Below are 20,444 nucleotides of genomic sequence, written 5' to 3'. Positions count from 1 at the left end.
AATCTTTCCTCACAAATAAATGGGGACTGGTGCCTAAAGAGGGAGAGTTATTCGCACAGACCAGGCAAACAACCACCTGGCATGCTTATGTTCACACAACCACAGCTATCAGCACGTGTCACCAGCAGGACACAATGCCAGTGGAAACTTGACGTGGTGGCTAAGTTACTAGCCTAAGATTGGTTATTGACCTGGAGACATGAGTTCAAATCCGATCATGGGAGTGAGAGAATTTGTTCAAGCAGAAAAATAGAAGTCAAATAAGTAGTCTGTGTCAGCCATGGCAGTACTTCCCAGAAGGGCATGCTGCAGTTGGGATCTTGAGAGGAAGGCAAGATGGGTCTCCTGCTCAGAACTTCTTGCTAGTCATGGTTGCCAATGTTTGTCAATAGTGCTTGCATTTGCCATCATTGAGGATGGGGATGGCTCTTGGAGTCCCCTCCTGCGATAATTGTTTAATTTCCACCACTGGCAGGAAGGTAGATGGATTTTATTGCAGTTATGTTAATGCAAGACGCCTGAGGTAAGGTGGATGAACTGAGGGTGTAGATCAGTTTGTGCACCTGGGACATTATAGCCATTACAGAAACCTGACTAAGAGAGGGACAGGACTCACAGCTTAATTACAGGTGCTGCAGGGGAGATAGAAGTGGGGGTAAAAGAGGAGGGGATGTTGCTTTATTGAGAGCATCGCGGAGAGGTCCAAAATGACATTTCTGAAGCAGTGTACGATGAGGCGATCTGGGTGGTGCTGAGAAATAAAAAGATGATCACTTTGATATTGTACTGTAGGCCTCCAAATAGTTAACGGGGAGTAGAGGTACAAATATGCCAGGAGATTGCAGACAGCTGCAAGCCTGATGAGGTTGTCCTTGTGGGGGATTTTAAAGTTTTCCAATATAGATTGGCACTGAAATGATGTTAAGGGCTTAGATGTGGTGGAATTTGTCAAATGTGTTTAGGAAGGTTTCTTCGTGCAATATGTAGAGGGGTCTATAATGGAGAGGGCGAGCTTAACCTCCCCTGGGAGAATTGGGCAGGGCAAGTTACTGAAGTGTTAGTGGGTAAACCTTTTGGAACCAGTGATCACAATTCTATTACCTTTGATATAGTCACAGTCCAGAAGTTAAAGTTCTACATTGGGTAAGGTCACCTTTGATGGTATTAGACAGGAAAACGCAAAAGTTGATTGGATGAGGGATACCTGGAAAGTGGGGTGGTTTTAAAAAATGTGATAGAGTTCAAGGCATGCATATTCCTATCAGGGTGCAAGGCAAGGCAGGTGAGGAGAGCAATTGAGGCTCTGGTCAGGGAAAAGGATGAGGCATAGGTCAGGTATAGACAGCTGGGATCAAATTATCCCTGGAGGAGTACAGAAGAATGAGGAACATACCCAAGAAGAAAATCACAAGGGCAAAAAAAGAAGGAAAAGGGCGACTAGGCTTGTATACACTGGAATTTAGAAGGATGAGAGAAGATCTTATCGAAACGTATAAGATTATTAAGGGGTTGGACACGTTAGAGGCAGGAAACATGTTCCCAATGTTGGGGGAGTCCAGAATAAGGGGCCACAGTTTAAGAATAAGGGGTAGGCCATTTAGAACTGAGATGAGGAAAAACTTTTTCAGTCAGAGAGTTGTGAATCTGGAATTCTCTGCCTCAGAAGGCAGTGGAGGCCAATTCTCTGAATGCATTCAAGAGAGAGCTAAATAGAGCTCTTAAGGATAGCGGAGTCAGGGGGTATGGGGAGAAGGCAGGAACTGATTGAGCATGATCACATTGAATGGCGGTGCTGGCTCGAAGGGCCGAATGGCCTCCTCCTGCACCTATTGTCTATTGTAATGAAATCAATTTGGCAGATTTGATCCAAAGAGAATCCAAAGAGAATGTATAAGTATATTAAGGGGGAAAGGATGAATAGAAAGAATGTGGTCCATCAGAAAACAAAATGGTTATTTATGTGTGGAGCCGCAGGTGATGGGCAACATCCTCAATGAATATTTTTCCTCAGTCTTTACTGCGGAGAAAGACATGAAGACTCAGAAACTTGAAAGTTAATGGATATGTCTTGAGGATTGTTCTTATTACAGTTGAGAAAGTGCTTGGTATCCTAAGACATATGAAGGTAGATAAATTTCCTGGGCCAGATCAGATATATCCAAGGACACTGTGGGAAGCTAAAGAAGAAATTGCAGGGATCCTGGCTGAGTTATATAAATCATATAAAGGGGGAAAGGATGTGAATGTGAATTAGATAATAAATTAGACATGGGTGAGGTGCTGGCAGACTAGAGGGTGGCTAATGTTGTGCCTTATTTAGGATGGGCTGCAAAGAAAAATTTGTAAACTATAGACCAGTAAGCCTAACATCTGTGGTAGGAAAGTTACTGGAGAGGATATACATGCGGTTGGAAAGGGGTTGATTAGGGATAGTCAGCATTGTTTTGTGTGGGAGATCATGCCTCACAAATTTGAGTTTTTTGCAGAAGTAACCAATAAAATTGATTAGGGAGGACAAGGATAGACCCTTAGAGTAATTCAGAAATGATGGTGCAGACACGAAAGGATATGTTATCGAGGTGAATGAATTGGAATAGAAAGAACCAAGGACACTTTCAGATGGGTGGATAATACTGGAGAGATATTGGAGGAAGTGTGGTGAGCAGGGTCAAAAGATGAAGTGAAAACTGTTCATAAGATTGACACTTGTAGCAAGAGTGTGAAATTGCTTTGAGTCTAAGAACAAAGTTATAACCCAGATCACCATTTTCAGGTGGGGTTGGTGCCATCCATTTAATGAAAGATAGGTGTGTCTCCAATCCAAACTAAACTGGCAGAATACACATCCGGTCGGTGTTGGTACTGTAATTAAGTTAATTTTCGACATTCACATGTGATGCAAAATTCAAGATAAGTCAAGTCAAAAGCATGTTTAGTTGTCATATGCACCAGGAATATAGTGAAATTCTTACTTGCTGCAGCTTTACAAGTACATTAACACAACAGCGTAACACATAAATATGCAATAGTCACTATTACAATAGATTATCAGTAATATTAGGTATACATACCATGATAGTGCAAAGTACCGTGATTGCAGGTTAAGACAGTGAAATGCAAGTACAACAGGTGATGCAGAGAGAAAAATAAACAGTGCAGAGAAACCACTGTTTAAAAAAAGTATAGGCTGCAGGAGGTAGATTTGGACTACGTCCTTAGCTAGTGAGAGGCCCATTGAATACTGATTACAGCAGGGAAGAAACTTTCTGAATCGGGTACGACATGCTTTCAAGCTTTTGCATTTTCTACACCAATGACCCTGGTGTAAATGGATCTTAACTATGTTGTCTGCTTTCCTGAGGCAGCATGAAGTGTAGATGTAGTCAATGCTGAAGAGGTTGGTCTGAGTCTATTTCCACAACTTTGCAATTTCTTGTGGTCTTCGGCAGAGCTGTTGCCAAGCCAGATTTGATGCATCCTTATCAGATGCATTCTGTGGTACATCTGTAGACATTGGTAAGAGTCATGCTGAATTTCCTTCATTTTCTGAGGAGATGTTGGTATGCTTTCCTGGCCATAAGGGTAATGTAGTTGGACCAGAATTTATTATTAGTGACACAGAAGGACTTGAAGTTGTCGACCATCTCCACTTCAGCACCATTGATGCAGGCTGGGGTTTGCACTGCACCCCACTTCCTTAGGTCAATGACTAGCTCCTTTGTTTTGCTGACATTGACAGAGAAATTGTCATATTGACAGTGTTACTCAGCTCTCTATTTCATTGTTTAAGATCTGGCACACTATGGTGGTGTCATCTGCAAACTTGTAAATGGAGATAGAGCAAAATTTGTTGTGAATGTACAGTGAGAATAGCAAGAGACCGAGAACGCATCCTTGTGGAGCACCAGTATTGAGAATTATCATAGAGGATGTTTTTTGACCTATTCTGACTGATTACGGTCTATTGGTCAGGAAGTATCTGGTGGCAGAGGGTGAGGTGGTTTTGAGTTCTTGAGTATGGTGATGAGTTTGGTTGGAATTATGGTGCTGAAGGCAGAGCAACAAGAAATAGAAGTTTATCATAGGTGTTCCAGTGGATTAAGGCTGTCTGAGAAGCTGGAGTTGAATGTGTGCCATGACCAACCTCTCAAAGCACTTCATGGTGGTAGATGTCAGAGTCATCGGGCAGTAGGCATTAAGGCACGCTACCTTGCTTTTTTTTCTTTGGCACTGGGATAATGGTCCTCTTCTTAAACCAGATGGGAATCTCAGAATGGAGTCGGGAAAGGTTAAAGATGTCCCCAAATATTCCTGCCATGTGGTCTGTACAGGTTCTGAGGTCAGGCCCATGATCTCTAGCTCGGCCAATTGCTTTCTGCGGGCTCACTCTTTGTACGGTTTGATTGTACATGGTATGATATGATTTGCCTGAATAGCAGCAAAACAAGGCTTTTCACGGTATTGCAGTGCACCACACCTGGCAATAATAAACCAATACCAAATTACTTTGTTTTGATATTTATCATAGAACATACAGTATACCACAGGAACAGGCACTTCGGCACACTGTTGCAAACATGACGTGAAAACCAACCTTTATCTGCCTAGACATAATCCATAACCCACCATTCCATGCATATCCATGTGCTTATCCAAAAGCCTCTTAAATGCCACTATCGTATACACCTCAACCATCACCCCACCAGCAAGCTCCAGGTGCTCACCACCTTCTATGTAAAAAAAAATTCCCTGCACATCTGCTTTAAACTTTGCCCCTCTCACCTTAAAACGATGCTCTCCAGTATTCTATATTTCCATCCTGGAAAATATGTTCTGACTGTCTACCCTATCAATGCCTCATAATTTTTTATACTTCTATTAGGTCTCCATGCAACTTCCAGCTTTCCAGAAAGATTTATCCAAGTCTGTGTAACCTCTCACTGTAGCTAATACCTTCTAATCCAGGCATTATTTTGGTAAATCTCCTCTGCCCCCTTTCCAAAGCCTCCACATGCTTCCTGTAATGGAGCGACCAGAACTGCACACAAATGCAGCCTAACCAAATCTCTTTAAAGCTGCATCATGACTTCCTGACTCACTCAATGCCCCAACCAATGAAGGGAATCATACCATATACTTTTTTTACCACTCGATCTACTTGTGTTGCCAATTTCAGGGAGTTGTGGATTTGGACCCAAGATCCCTCTACCCCAATGCTGTTAATAGTCTTGCCATTAATTGTATATTTTCCCCTTACATTCGGCCTCCCAAACTGCAACACCTCACACTTGCCCGGATTAACTCCATCTGCCATTTCACTGCCCACTTTTGTATCTTATCAGGAAGAAGATAGAAAAATAAAACAAGATACAAAGACATATAAAATAGAAAGAATGGTGGTTTTACTAAAATAAAAGCTAAACTTAGTTTATACCTCTGGGTATAAAGCAAAGAGAAAATTTAGAAGACAGCAGAGCTCTTGGATTATGATATGGCTTGACAGGAGAAATATGGAGAATATATGAAGAGATGAGAACTGGAGGCCACAATTATAAGATGCCTTCTAATAAATCTAACAGGGAATTTAAGTTGCTTGCAAAAGAAGGTGAGAATGTGGGACTTGCTGCTACATGAGCTGAGGCAAATACCATAGCAGCTCTTAAGAGGAACTTGGGTAATCACATGTGGGGCTGCGGACTGAACAGATAGGTTGATAGGAATAGCTGAAATAGGATAGGAGTTGGTTTCTGTGGAACAAAAGATGCCAAATATTGGGGCCATACCGATTCCTTGGGCATTCCTTGGGAAATCCCATGCTGAGGTACAGTTCAACACAGCACAAGTTTAAGATTAGCAATTGGTTCCATGGATGTGGTGACCAATCCAATTTTAACTGTTACCATGAGATCATACTAAATGGAAGTTTTGCTCATTAGTCTTGATATTTGACCGAGTTACATGTTAGATTTCAGAAGAAACTGTGTGCCGTCCTATGATTGATTGCATTTCAGTGATAGTTACTTGAAACACAGTTGTCCGGAGATTTCAAAGGTTTACCTGTGGAATCTTGAAGCACTTTAGGAACATTGATTTCACATGTAACTGTCAGAATTTACAATGGCGAACAGCAATAATCTAAATTGGTTTCAGGATAGCAAGCTCCTATTAGTGCAGTAAATGGAAGTGCAAAATATTCTCCATCCTCCAAATGGAGGTGTTACTCAAGATGTCTCAATAAGTCAGAGTGGGTTAGAGAATTAGTGGTAGGCATTACACCGTCTCAATCTCATAACTGGCAGAACAGGCTTAATAGGCTTGGATAGCCTGTTCCTGTGTTCCCAACAATTACTGATGGGGCAGCCCCAGTCGACCCTGCTTAGATGGTCCACACTGATATAGTTGCCTTCAATCTTTGTAGCAGTCCATCACCAAAGGTGAGTTCTGCCCCACCAGGACTGCAGGAGATGGGGAATAAAGGTGGACATCGAAGGAGTCGCAAGCCATGGAAATCTGAGGTAATCCTCAAGGTGCTTTACAAAGGCTTCATTAAAGGAATGGATGATTAGCCAAAAGGAGGGGAGATATTTCAGATGAAGAAAAGTTTGGTTAAGAAGGTTAGAGTGAGGGGCATTGTGGGTGGGAAACAACTATTCTGTAGATTCTAAAATGCAGGGAATTGGTAAGAAAGGAAGCTAAGAGTGGAGTAAATTATGGGAAAATAACCATGTTCAACAAGTAATTATGAAAGTAAATAGTACGTTAGCCATTGTTGCAAGGGGACTGCCATACAGAAGGAAGAGTCGCTACAATTGTACAGAGTTTTCCTCCAACCACTAATGGAAAAGTTTATTTATCTAAAGCCAGATATACTTGCCTTGAAGTTGGTGGGAGATTCATTATGTATGAGAGTCACAAATTGAGTATTTAGTGATAGAATGTGGGGCTGGAAAAGGATTGTGAGACAGGAAATGTTCAGACAAGTATTTGAGAAAAGATGCAAAGCCAGTCATACTCAGTTGGTTTGCATGCTAGATTACAGCAGAAATTAATGTTCCGCAGTGCATTGATTACTTTGAAGACTCGAGGAACTGCAGATATTGGAATCTTGTGAACAACACAAAGCGCTGGAGGAACTCAGCAGATCAGGAAGCATCAGTGAAAGGCATGGATTAGCGACATTTCATATTGAATACGACATCAGGCAAAAGCTCTGTCCTGTTAATGAAATAATTATAAATTGATGATAAACATAAAGGGCTTTGATTAAAAACTGAAGATTAGATCCATAGGCAAGATACGTATCAGATAGACCCTTTATATGTACCTTTCACAATTCCATGATGTCCCCTTTATCATTTTGGAGGGAAACAGGTTTTTTTTTAGAAATATTGCTAAATAATCGACAATTATGCAAAATATCATCCCTTTTAAAATTCTGGCTTTCTTAATATACTGTGCCACTGACTTTTCTGTTAGGCTCCTGCTTCTGATGCCGATGCCCGCTGTAACATTTCCTGCTTCCTGTGTTCCCCGCTGCTAATTGCCCGCTATTCAGTGGAACAACAAAAGAAAGCAAAGGGTTCAACAGATATCTATTCAACTTCCGAGGGCTGAAAGAGTAGCTTTGATCCAGCACCCTCCATGATCTCCTGGCCACCCAACAGCTTTACTGTAGTCATTGTAGGAATTCTGGGAGCCAATTTGCACACAGTCACAAGGTAATTACCAAATAATCTGCTTTTGTTAAAATTATGTTTTAAGTTGCAATTATTGGTCCTGACACCAGAGTGAAATTTTTTGAATGTGTCATTGGATTTATATTTTTCTGAACCAAGTTGGCTGTTTAACCTTGTATCCCAAAGGTCAGACTCTCAGGAGCTCCAACCAGACCGTGTACAAATCTCTGGTGGCATAAATCTACCACAATTAAAAAATGTTAAGTAAGATCTTGGCCAAAATCAGCAGTCTTTTGGTAGCAATTTGTGATCTGATTGTCACTGGCGAGGGTGGTATTTATTTCCCATCCCTAATTGCCCATAAGGAGGTGCTGGAAAGCTGTGGTCCTTCTGCTGAAGCTGTTCTCACAACCTGTTGGGAATATCCAGGTTGGCAACTTGTGTAATTTGGAAGGGAATGTGCAGATGGTTCCCATGCACAAGATGCCTTTTTCTCCTTGGAAGTGGAGATCACAAACTTGGCAGATGCTGCTGGATATTGGAGATGAGTAACTGTCATGTATTTTATAGATGTTGCACACTGTGATGTTTTGTCCTAGATGGCGTTGACCCACATTTGTTGTTGGAACTACAAAAATGTATTGCATCACACTCCTGCCTTGTCAAAGGTGGAAGGGCTGTCGGATGTCAGGAAATTAGTCACTCATTGGAGGTTACCTGCGTCTGAACTGCTCAGGCAGCCGTGGTGTTTACATGTATGGACCAGCTGAGGTTCCGCTCAATAATGACCTGCAGCACTTGATAGGGGCGACTGCCTAATGGTAATGGCCCCAAAAGGCTAGGGTAGATAGTTCAATTCTCCTGAAAGTAAAAAAAACTACAAATGGTGGAAATCTGAATACACAGGAAATAGTGGAAACAAGGTCAAGCAGCTACTGTGGAAAGAAAACAATGTTTCAGTGCAGATATCTTTTGTTAGAACTGGGAATGAGATATAAATTGCAGAGAAAGTGGCAGGAGGAATGGATAGGGCAATCTGTGACAGAGAGAGACCAGGTTGCACTAATGAGGAGAAAAACCTACAGCTGGAGAATTCACTACTGAGTTTGTACAGTCGGAACATACCCGAATTGAAGAGGAGTTGTCCTCTGGCTCATTTTAGCCTTGCTCTGGTATTTCAGGAGGCCATGAACAGTTAAATCAAAGTAGGATGGAGAATTAAAGAAATTAGTAATTGAAAGCTCAGGATCACTCCCGATGAATGAAGGCAGATGCTCGGCAAAATTAACCATTCATTCTGCTTTTAATTTCTCCATCGCAGAGACCACATAGTGTGCACTAAATATAGCGCACTAGCCTGATAAAAGTGCAATCCCTGCGTCACCTGGAAAGATTGCTGTAGTCTTGGATGGTGAGAAGGGGAGAGGGCGTTGCATCTCTTGCAGTGGCATGGTAAAGTGCTGTAACAGGACAAATGTGTGGGGATGGAAGGATGGGCCAGGGAGTTATGAAGGGGTCAGTACTTTTAAAATACTGAAAGAGGGATTATACATCAGGCGACAGAATTTTGTTGAGGATGGCAAAAATTGTGAAGGATGATGTGTTGAATATGGGGACTGGTGGGGTGGAAGGTGAGAACCAGGATAACTGTTTTCCTTGCTCTGTCCAGATGTCAGATATTGATGCAGGAAATAAATACTTTATTTCCATATTTCCTTTTGATGTTCTTCTGTGGCATAAATGTTATTTCCTATTAGAAGCCCATGTCTGAATTTTGTCTGGCTCTTGCAGCATGCTGACACAGATGGCTTAATTTTCTATAGGTATGGATGGGTGACTGTTAATTCGTAAACTCTGCCCTTCTCGGTCTGTCTTGATGCTTTGCCAGCTGCTTTCACATTTTGGGTCGTAGAAACATAGAAAATAGGTGCAGGAGTAGGCCATTTGGCCTTTCGAGCCAGCTCCGCCATTCAATATGATCATGGCTGATTATCCGAAATCAGTACCCCGTTCCTGCTTTCTCCCCATACCCCTTAATTCCGTTAACCCTAAGAGCTATATCTAACTCTCTTGAAAACATCCAGTGAATTGACCTCCACTGCCTTCTGCGGCAGAGAATTCCACAGATTCACAACTCTCTGGGAGAAAAGGTTTTTCTTCATCTCAGTCCAAAATGGCCTACCCCTTATTCTTAAAATGTGACCGCTGGTTCTGGATTCCCCCAACATTGGGAACATTTTTCCTGCACCTAGCCTGACCAATCCCTTAAGAATTTTATATGTTTCTACCAGATCCCCTCTCATCCTTCTAAATTCCAGGGAATATAAGCCCATTCGATCCATTCTTTCTTCATATGTCAGTCCAGCCATCCCAGGAATTAACCTGGTGAACCTACCCTGCAGTCCCTCAATAGCAAGAATGTCCTTCCACAAATTAGGAGACCAAAACTGCATACTCCAGGTGTAGTCTCACCAGGGTCATGCTGGTCATGACATGCCCTTCTACCTTTCCTGTTGAACCATGATTGATGGTCTGGCCTGACTGTAAGATTATGCCGGACCACAAGGTGATAGATTATAGGCTACATTTCCGCTGCCACTCCACAGAAACTCACGTGTTCCGAGCCACCAGATCTATTCCTAGTCCATCCTTTGTAACATTATTGACAGCCACACAACACAATGATGTCAGTGTGAAGATGGTACGTAAAGTCTCACAAACTATGCTACCATAGGCAAGTGCATCTTCTACGGATGGATTGGGTGGACAAGGTCAAATTGATTCTTTCTTTGTGATGATCCACTCATTACCTGCTGCAAACCCAATCTGACAGCAATGATCCTTTGGTCAGAGGCACCAGGCCACTCTTGGTGATGGACATTTAAATCCTTTGAAAGAACACATTCTGTACCCTTGCTATTTTTAATGCTTTGTTCAAGTATTGTCCACTTGAACGAAGTGGGGCAATGAGGAGCAATGATTCATTGGTTGAACAATGTTGCTAGGTGATACGCAGTAGGTTTGATCATGATATCTTATTAGCATGAGATTTCATTAGTGCTGGAGTCAATGTTCAGGACTTCCAGGGCTATTCCTTTTCACCAAATACCAAAGTTCCAACACCTTTGGTGGGTCTCTTCTATCAAGTGGTCAGGATGTATCTGGGGATTTTGAAGGAGGAGTATGGCATTTGCTCTATGTATGAAGTTATGAATGTTGCTGTTGCTTGATCCATCTTTGGAACAGCTTTCCCAGTTTAGACAGTTGTCCACAAGATATTGTGAACGTGAAGTGGAAGTGCTGAATTTTGGTAAGTAAAACCAGGGTTTGACTTTTACAGTGGCCCATATAGTTTTGAGGAAGATGGAATTATGATTATTAACCTTTCGGTTTGTTTGAAACATTTTTTCAAATAAATATTCGGTTAACAGAAATGAATTATCCCTGAAACAAGAAAGCACCTTTTAGAAACAAGGGGGTCCTGAATTCTTTCATAGCTTAACACAGAGAACCATACAAATTTACAATACTGAATGCCATCGAACCCATTGTGTCCATGTCAGCTGTGAAAAGCTACTTAGAACAGTCCCTAAATATTCCAAAATTATAACCACTCCTGTTTGCCACAGAGCGAAATCAGGCAGCCAAACAGAGGACGAGGATGGAGAATACGAAGATGATGATGATGATGAATATGTCCCAGAATGGCACGATACGTATGATGATGATGAGTATATTGACGAAGATGATTTTTCAGATGATGAATCGGAGAATCTGGAAGATGACTATGTTTATGAATAAAGAGAGTTGAGATTTATTTATATATATATTCTGAATGAGTGGACAATTTAAGCTAAAATAGGAAATGTAACTGGTTATAGTCAGATCAAATTATCCCGGTGCACTCTAATGACAGTACCCTCTACTTTTATGTTCGGCCACCTCTGGTTAACTGGCTACTTAATTTCTTTTAAAAGCTAAATTTATTTTAGTGTTCAGATTCAAGTTTTAAAAAAAATACGAAGGAAAAATACTGAGGGTATTTTTTGTTACATGTATTTAACCACACTCCCTGAAAAGGGACTGAAAACCTGCTACTGAATTGGTTGTGGGAGATGAACGCTATGTTCAGCAAAGAAACAAAGGGCATCAAAGCCTGCACGTACCTGAAAGCTTCCACCATTCGCATAATGTTCTATCTTTGACAAATTCCAGTTATGCAAGTTATGAAAATAAAATACTTCCAATGTATAAACTTGTACTCTCTTCCTCCTCATCCATTTTTTGTTTAATCTAATAAAATTTAATTGCTCCTCACCGTCTCAATATGAAAATCACCATTTTTTTTAACCTCAACATTCTCCCATCTTGTTTGCAGATTTCAAAATTCTTGGTTTACTAATTCATCCACGACCTTCCTAAGCACACCTGCAATTTCAGCTTGTCTCATGCCAACTCACTCTTATGAATCTGTTATTGAACCACTACTGAACTTTAATACCACGCTCATCCAAGCACTCCCACTACAACCCATTCACTGGTGGGATCGCTTCCTGAATCTCTTCAGCTTGCCATCTCTCAAGTTACCTCAGCATTCCTTTCTTAATGTAAAAAAATCCCTTTTAAAAGCAAGTTGAAGTGTTTTGAATATTATGATATTTCCAAAGGAGAAAATTCCAATTCTCTAGTAAATCTCTGGTGACAGATCTTACCTGAAATTTTAACGTTTCAGATGTTCATTAAAAACCCCCCAATATGGCCCAATATTCCATATCATAATCAGTTCACTCCTGTACCTCAACTGTTTTATTCTCTACTTTGTGCTCTCCCAAAGGGGAATTTAAAAAATGTTGCATTTACAATGTTGCTCTGTTATGTCTTGCATCTTTGATAAATTCACTCCCAATCAACCAAACCCCAAATCCATCCTAAATTAGTCCCCACGTTTGGCCAAGTTACAAAAGTAAATTCACATTTCACTGAAATGCTCAGGGATGTGGTAGGTGCAATAAAGGCAATTGTTTAAAATATAAGTCCTGCTTCATAGATACATAGACAATAAGTGCAGGAGTAGGCCATTTGGCCCTTCGAGCCAGCACCGCCATTCATTGTGATCATGGCTGATCATCCACAATCAGTACCCCATTCCTGCCTTCTCCCCATACTCCTTGATTCCACTAGCCCTAAGAACTCTATCTAACTCAATGATCCTTTCATTTCAATGATCACAACAACTCCAACCGAAGGATTTAATTTTGACTGAACAATACTTAAAATCAGCTATTCTTAATTTGTCATTTCAGGACTCTTTAAAAGTCTGAAGTTATGTTGGTAATGTGAGCTATCTAGTTTTGTCCACTGCAGTGGAAAAAAAAACTTAAACCAGGAGGTGATATCACACACACACCTCTTCCATTTTAACCAAAACACAAATTGTCATCCATACATCTTGTATTTCAATTCAAGGGATTTATATGTTTGTGAATACAAAGCACCAACAGTTAACACAGGGCTTCTTATTTTAGTAATGGGAGTACACAGTGCTTTATCAATGCCTATAGCTGTTGCTCAAAATATTGTTGTATGACTACTTCCACTTTCTCCTCAGAATAATCCTTCACATGGACGTTTGTTCCATTCGCCGCTCCTCGAATCATTGCGGAAAGAACTAGAAAACAAATTATTCAATAAAACACTGGTCAACACCCAGGTTGATGAGGCATATTGAGGTTCTGTTCAGGAAAATGTGGACATACATCAAGTATAGGCAGGTGGGATCAAGCAAGTCTTTGAGGGGCACAAGGTATTTAGGAGTTTACTTAAGGAAATCAGGAGGGCAAAGCAGGTACACAAGATGTTACTGACAAATCAGGTAAAGGAGAATCCCAAAAGATTCAGAGCACAAAGAATAAAAGGGTAACTCGAGATAAAGTAGCTCACTTTTAAGGATCAGTGTGGTAATTTATGTGGAGCCGCAGGAGAAGGGCAAGGTCTTGCATGTATATATTGTGGGAGGGTTGCTGGGGAGGACTGGCGCCCGTCCGGGCGTGCCCCGTGCCTGACCTTCCTCCCATGGTGTGGCGTCAGAGAGGCATCAAAGATGGTCACTGGCAAGACGAACATGCGGCAGCGCCTTGTGCCCGCTCTCCTGCTGCTGGCCGCCGCGATGGCTGCCCCGAGCCGGGGTGAGTGGCTCCCTCTCCCCTTTCCTCTCCTCCCTCGCCCGCCCCCGGCCCCGGGGGGGACTCCCCGGCCCGGCAATGGGTTCACGGGTCGTCAGTTGTTGGATGGTTGCCGGGCCCGGTATCCGCACATGCCACTGTTGGGGGAGGCTTGCCGGACCCGGCAGTGGCCTTCAACCCTGGGATCTTGCTGAGCAATTTTATTGGGGTAAATAAAATTGTCTTTAGAAGTTTATCAATGCAGGAGAGGTTTGGACCCAACAAGTCCACCGGTCATCTCGTGACTGCCTAAAACTTTTCCTAAGTGTCCAAATGTCTTTTAAATGTTGTTATTGTACCTGCCATAACTATTATCTCTGGCAACCTGTTCCATATACGTATCAACCTTTATGTGAAAAAGTTGTCCCTCAGGATTCTCTCTCACATAAACTAATGATTCATCCACATTGAGAAAAAGACTGCATTCACACGGTCTAATCCACTTGAGATTTTATATACCTCCAAGATCACTCCTTAGCCTCCTGCACTCCAAGGAAAATAGTCCTATCTTGTCCAACCTCTCCCCATAGCTCAGGCCTTTGAGTCCTGGCCACATCCTTGTAAATCTCCACTGCACCTTTTCCAGCATAATGGTATCTTTCCTATAGTAGGGAATCCTCATAAATGCACTCAAGCCTTTCCTATGTTGTTGAGTGCCTTTTAGGTATAAAAGTGACCATAATTTGAAAGTAATTTAAAAGTGAACACCAGCATAGCATAAGTGGTACAATCCTACAAATATGGAACTTGTATTTCAATTGGAAACAAAAAAAAAGCCTGTACCCACTGCTCACAATTCCCAACCAATAAGAGGACTTGGCTCATGAAGGCTGCTTGCTTGGATTTTGCAATAAATGTTAGGTGTTGTATTTGGGAGGTTGAATGTGAGGGGAAAGTTCATGGCAAGACCTTTCACAGCATTGATGGACAGAGGGATCTCGTCTGAAAATAGCAACGCAAATGGATAGAGTGGTAAAGAAGGCATATGGTATGCTTGTCATCAATCGGGGCATTGAGTGTACGAGTCAGAAAGTCATGATGCAGCTTTATATGACTTTAGTTAGGCCACTTTTGGAGAATTGCGTCTAGCTCTGGCAATGATATGGAGGCTTTGGAAAGGTTGCAGCAGAGATTTACCAGAATGCTGCCTGGATTAGAGAGTACTAGCTACAAGTAGAGGTTGGAAAACTCGGATTGTTTTCCTTGGAGAATCAGAGGTTGAGGTGAGACCAAACAGAAATATATAAAAGTATAAGAGACATCGAAAGGGTAGACAATCGGAAACTTTCAGGTTAAAGACTAGATGGACAGGTTTTTAGCGAGAGGAGCAAATTTTAAGGAAAATGTGCAGGGTATGTTTTTTTTACACAGAAAATGATAGTTGTCTGGAACGTGCAGACAGGATTGATAGTGGAGGCAGATATAATGGCATTTAAGAGGCTTTTAGTTTGGCAGATGGATATGCAGGAAAGAGATAGATATGAATCACATGCAGGCAGAGGAGTTTAACTTGGCTTGTTCAGCACAGATATTGTGTCATGGGGTCGGTTCCTGTCCTTTTTTTCATTGCATGTATATTATTTCCAGACAGTTTCCTGAGCACGTGAAACAGATTAGTTCTAGATATCGTAGGTCAATATTAGTACAATATTAATACAAATTCAATTAATACAAATTAAAACATCCAGTTCACCTTTCTGCATCAGAACTTGTAATTCAAATTAGTAAAACTTGGGAATCAACATATATACTCTGTGGTGCATTTTTTCCAAGAAAAGAGAAGATAATAAAGCAAGAGGGATGCGAAAGTAATCAATTGATATACTTGAGAAAATACATTTGTAATTTAGCTTGATCTTGTGTTTTAAGCAGAGCAAAGTGCTCAGACACTAGGTTTGTTTAGACTCTCAATTTCTTTGCGACTCAGGTACCCACCATATGTTGACGGCGTCCGGAACAGGCACAGAATCTTCTTATTCATGGCCAGAGCTCTCCCAATTTCATAACCAACACCCAAAGAAGGTTGAGTGACTTCTGCCACCATGACTGCCACAGGGAAAGAGATTTGATTACATAATTCAAATCAAGATTATTATTTTTTTAATCAAGAAAATAAATATATATTTCTTTTCGTGACTACTAATATGTGCAAACAAGGAAGTTGTTAGTTTGGACCGTGGGTGGAAATCAAAATAACGTGCCTCAATCATGACAACAATAGGGTTACCCATTGAAACTTTAACAAGTACTCAGATAGAGAAATAGAGGTTGTTACTGAAGTTTACAGACAACAGTAACTTAGAATATACACCGATCAGCCAAAACATTATGACCACTGACAGGTGAAGTGAATAAGATTGGTTATCTTGTTACAATGGCACCTGTCAAGGGGTGGGATATATTAGGCAGCAAGTGAACAGTCGGTTCTTGAAGTTGATGTGTTGGATGCAGGAGCGACTTTGACAAGGGCCAAATTATTAGTAGAGCATCTCTGAAACGCCAAGCTTGTGGGGTGCTCCCGGTCAGCAGTGGTGAGTACCTACCCACAGTGGTCCGAGGAGGGACAAACCACAAACAGGGTGTTGGGCGCCCAAGGCTCATCGATGCGCGAGCGCAACAAAGGCTATCCGACTGGGAAGGCGACAAGCCGGTGGAGGGACTGTGATGCTCTGGGCAATGTTCTGCTGGGAAACCCTGGGTCCGGCAATTCATCTGGACGTCAATTTGACACGTGTCACCTATCTAAACATCATTGCAGACCAGGTACACCCCATCATGGCAATGGTATTCCCTGATGGCAGTGGCCTCTTTCAGCTGGATAATACGCTCTGCCACACTGCACACATTGTTCGGGAATGATGTGAGGAACATGATGAAGTGTTCACGGTGTTGTCCTGGCCTCCAAATTCTCCAGATGTCAATCTGATTGAGCATCTGTGGGATGTGCTGGATTGACAAGTCCGATCCACGGCAGCTCCACCTCGCAACCACCAAGCATGACATCCGGAGTTTGCAGCGCATCGTTCGATCAGCCGAGAAGGTTGTTGGCAGCAACCTTCCCCCCATCGACAAACTGTACACTGCAAGGGCCAGGAAGCAAGTGGGTAAGATCATCTCTGACCCCTCTCACCCTGGCCACAAACTCTTTGAAGCACTTCCCTCTGAAATCGACTCCGGACTGTCAAAGCTGCCACAGCCAGGCATAAAAACAGCGTTTTTTCCCACGAGCAGTAGCTCTACTCAACAACCAAAAGTCTAGCCTCCTTTTGCTCTGGTATTTTTCATGTTGTTAAACTATGATGTTTTATTTTTAATTTGTACTGTATATCGTGTTGTTGCTTGCGAGCAAAGCACCAAAGCAAATTCATTGTATACTTGGCTAATAAAATCTATTCAATTCAATTTAAAAAAACAAAGTGTTGGAATAACATAAAGGACATTTTTTTCCTAAATGTCACAACCAGCACAAAGTTCTGAATTGCCTACTCCTGCATCTTTATGTTCTGTTAAAACATAATGCAGGCCATGCTGGTTGAATTAGATCCAACTCACTGGAGTTCATGTTGTTTTATTCATAAGTAAACACCGCCACGTTTAAGTATAGAAAACAAAAACTCGTGCTACTCAGAATTAGGAAGCTGCATATGCATTGGCGAGCAGAGCAAGTTGTGCAGGTAGGTTCACTTAAGTTGTGACATTAGCCTTCTACTAGTCTCTCCACATATATTAAGAATTAAATATCTCTAACAGTTCAGCGGTTGATTTTTTTTAAATGAAAGTATCCTCAGCTTCCGAGACGAGTGCATCTCGTACTCACCGTCAGCCTCCCGCAGCCATTGCAAATCTCGATCGTGGATGTGTTTATCATCAACTTCCATTCCACCCTCCCCTGTGAAACAAACAGAAAGGAAATGAATCCCCGCTGATGAGGTGCACCTGGGACGAAGGGCAGTCCCGACACGGTCGGTGTGGCAGCGGCACGAGTATGAGATGGCAAACAACCCAGGAGGGTTGCGATGGGCAGCTTCTGGAAGCGCCAAACACAAGCACGCAGTCTGTATGAGGTGAGTTTTGCACCATGGACGAGTTGGTTTGGCCCGTCAGCAACTATCTCCGCAGCGCCGTGCAGACTCACGGACACCTGCTGACAGTGTTTGGGGAAACTCAACGTTGGCAGGTGAGGGTCAGCGGACCGGGCAGCGTCGGTGGAGGCAGTGCACCAACGTCGTTTGGAATCGGGATCCCTCGGACAGATGCGTTTATTTATCATCAGTTTCCAATGCCAGCGGCATCTCGACGGTCGGTGCCGACCCGCTGAGTTCTTGCACCACTTCTCCTCGGCTCGGGATTCCTGGAGTCTCCCTTTAGCAGCTGAGGAATGGCCAACCAAGCCCTTCATCTCCCGCTGTCATTGCGGGCAGCTGGTTGGAGACAGCTTGTTCTATTCCAGGCTGCTCATCTTCATTCCCAATGCATTTGCTAGTGAGTAAAAACTGGGAGAGTGTCCGCCACATCCTCAACTTGCAAACCGCCTCCACCCCTCCCCTCCCCTCCCCTCCCCTCCGGCCGGGTGCTCTCCACCCCCATATCGGACCGGGAAGGAGTCCCCACCTCCCGCACCCACCCCTCCACCCCGGGCCGGGCCCGGCGGGTGCTTCTCTCCCCCGGGAGGGAACCTCCACCCCTCCCCTCCACCCCTCCCCTCCACCTCCCGCACCCACCCCTCCACCCCGGGCCGGGCCCGGAGGGTGCTTCTCTCCCCCGGGAGGGAGCCTCCCACCGCCCCGACCCCGGAGCTGCGGCCCCCGCGCGTTTGGAAACTCTGCATTGGGACCTTTCTCGCTGAGCTCCGGGCGGCCGACGTGCTCGGTGAGAACTTGGCCGAATCTCTTCAACTGGCCGATGATCCTGGAGTAAATGCCCACGTCCCCCCGCCCTCCTCGGATGCTGCCGCAGAAGTAAATGCGGAGACTCATGGCCGCTTCCCGCTGCAGTGTGACTGGCGCCCCTGCCCTGGGTCGGGAACAGTCCTCGAAGCTGGCCCGGCGTTACTCTTTAACTTTCTGCTGTTGAAATGAGTTAGACAACGGCCCTGTTTCCGACCTGTCCCCTTCCGTCAAACATTCGTCATTGCGGCCTTTGCACTTTTCTTTATCTGAACTCTAACGTTGTAACCACTGTATTCTGCATCACGGTTGTTTGCTCTTGTGCACAGGAAGTTGTACTAGTGTCTGGCTGACTTTACTCGTGGCTAGTAGGATTTAGTGTGGCTCTTGAATATAAAAACAAACGAGCACCATTAGCCTCCCTATTATTTCAAAGGTAAATTATGGCTTTTACCAGTCTTTTTCACCTGGTACTTTTACTGCTTGCATATTGCAAGCTATCTGTTTTCTGAACTATGTTTTTCTTTACTTCCTGCCCTTCCTTTTTTTCTCTGCAAATTAAGAGTTTCTTTTTTATCTCCAATTTTTTTTCTCACATTGGATGACTTGAAACGTTTTCTTTTTTCACACATGACAAACAAGTATAATTTTCATGGTATCATTTCAATCATGATAAACACCTAGAAAACAAGTAAAACTGCAGGTGCTGGAATCTGAAACTAAAAAAAAATTGCTGGAATGTCTTCAAGCAGAATCTGTGGAAAGAGAAATCGGAAGAAGGCAGGAGAATGGGGTTAGGAGGGAGAGATAGATCAGCCATGATTGAATGGCGGTTTAAACTTGATGGGCCGATTGGCCTAATTCTACTATCTCTTATAACCTTATTTGACTGGATAGCACACAACATTTATTCACTGGCAACAAGGAACTGCAGATGCTGGACTTTCACTATATTTCCGTATATACCACAACAATAAACAATACCAATGAACATATACCATCTGTTAATGACAAAGTAGTCGCCTTTACTGGAAGAAGCAACGGGCACATTGGATGACCGTTTTGTAGACAGCTCCATTCAATCTGTGGAGGCAACCCGGAGCTTCCAGTCTTTGGGCATCACTGGACAACACAAGAGACTAAGACTGGGTACCTTCTAGGGTTTTGCCTTCTGTCTAGGCAAGCTGCAATGCATCCGGATAGAATGCTTGTACTGGTGGATGTGTAGAAATTGGCAAGAGTCAGAGGGAGATACCAATAACTGCAGATGTCCCTCTACAGTAGCTGCCTTGCCTGCTGAATTGCAACAGGATGTTTATTTGTTCAATTGGTAAGAGTCATTGGACACGTGGAATTTCCTCATTACTCTGAGGAATTAAAGGAGTTGGTATGTCGGAAATGTCATCTGTTCCATTTCTCTCCACAGATGCAGACTGGCCACATGTTGAAAACACTTGCGGGTCAGACAGCATCTGTTGAAAGAAATGCAGACCAAGAGACTGCAAATGCTGTCATCTAGAACAAAAAACAAAGAGCTGGCCTTTACCTCTGTAGATGCTGCCTAATCCAGAGAGTTCCTCCAGCAGTTTGTTTTTGGCCATAAAGTCATACATCGTGGAAACAGGCCCAACAACCCCACTTGCCCACATCGACCAAAATGT

General features: G+C 42.9%; 2 protein-coding genes across 5 annotated transcripts in view; one reads left to right on the top strand and one right to left on the bottom strand.

Moving 5' to 3' along the window:
* Positions 1-11,987, top strand: part of cul9 (cullin 9) — a 131,540-nt gene extending 119,553 nt beyond the window's left edge. For all 4 annotated transcript variants that reach the window (XM_078398942.1, XM_078398943.1, XM_078398939.1 and 1 more), the window contains one exon: positions 11,306-11,987. In XM_078398942.1, coding sequence (XP_078255068.1) covers positions 11,306-11,477 — 172 coding nt within the window. In that variant the 3' untranslated portion in view covers positions 11,478-11,987. The remainder of the gene's footprint in view (positions 1-11,305) is intronic.
* A 1,131-nt stretch (positions 11,988-13,118) lies between these two features.
* Positions 13,119-19,106, bottom strand: dnph1 (2'-deoxynucleoside 5'-phosphate N-hydrolase 1). The gene is made up of 4 exons (XM_078400002.1): positions 18,732-19,106; positions 17,715-17,786; positions 15,833-15,943; positions 13,119-13,344 (listed from the first exon to the last, which is right to left on the bottom strand). Exons 1-4 carry the CDS (start codon positions 18,871-18,873, stop codon positions 13,232-13,234), a joined length of 438 nt encoding a protein of 145 aa, XP_078256128.1. The 5' UTR covers positions 18,874-19,106; the 3' UTR covers positions 13,119-13,231.
* Between the last annotated feature and the right edge of the window lie 1,338 nt (positions 19,107-20,444).

Source organism: Rhinoraja longicauda, chromosome 5, assembly GCF_053455715.1.
Source record: "Rhinoraja longicauda isolate Sanriku21f chromosome 5, sRhiLon1.1, whole genome shotgun sequence".
Classification (NCBI taxonomy): domain Eukaryota; kingdom Metazoa; phylum Chordata; class Chondrichthyes; order Rajiformes; family Arhynchobatidae; genus Rhinoraja; species Rhinoraja longicauda.
Note: the sequence above shows the minus strand (reverse complement) of the source record. Positions and strands in the feature narration are given on the sequence as shown.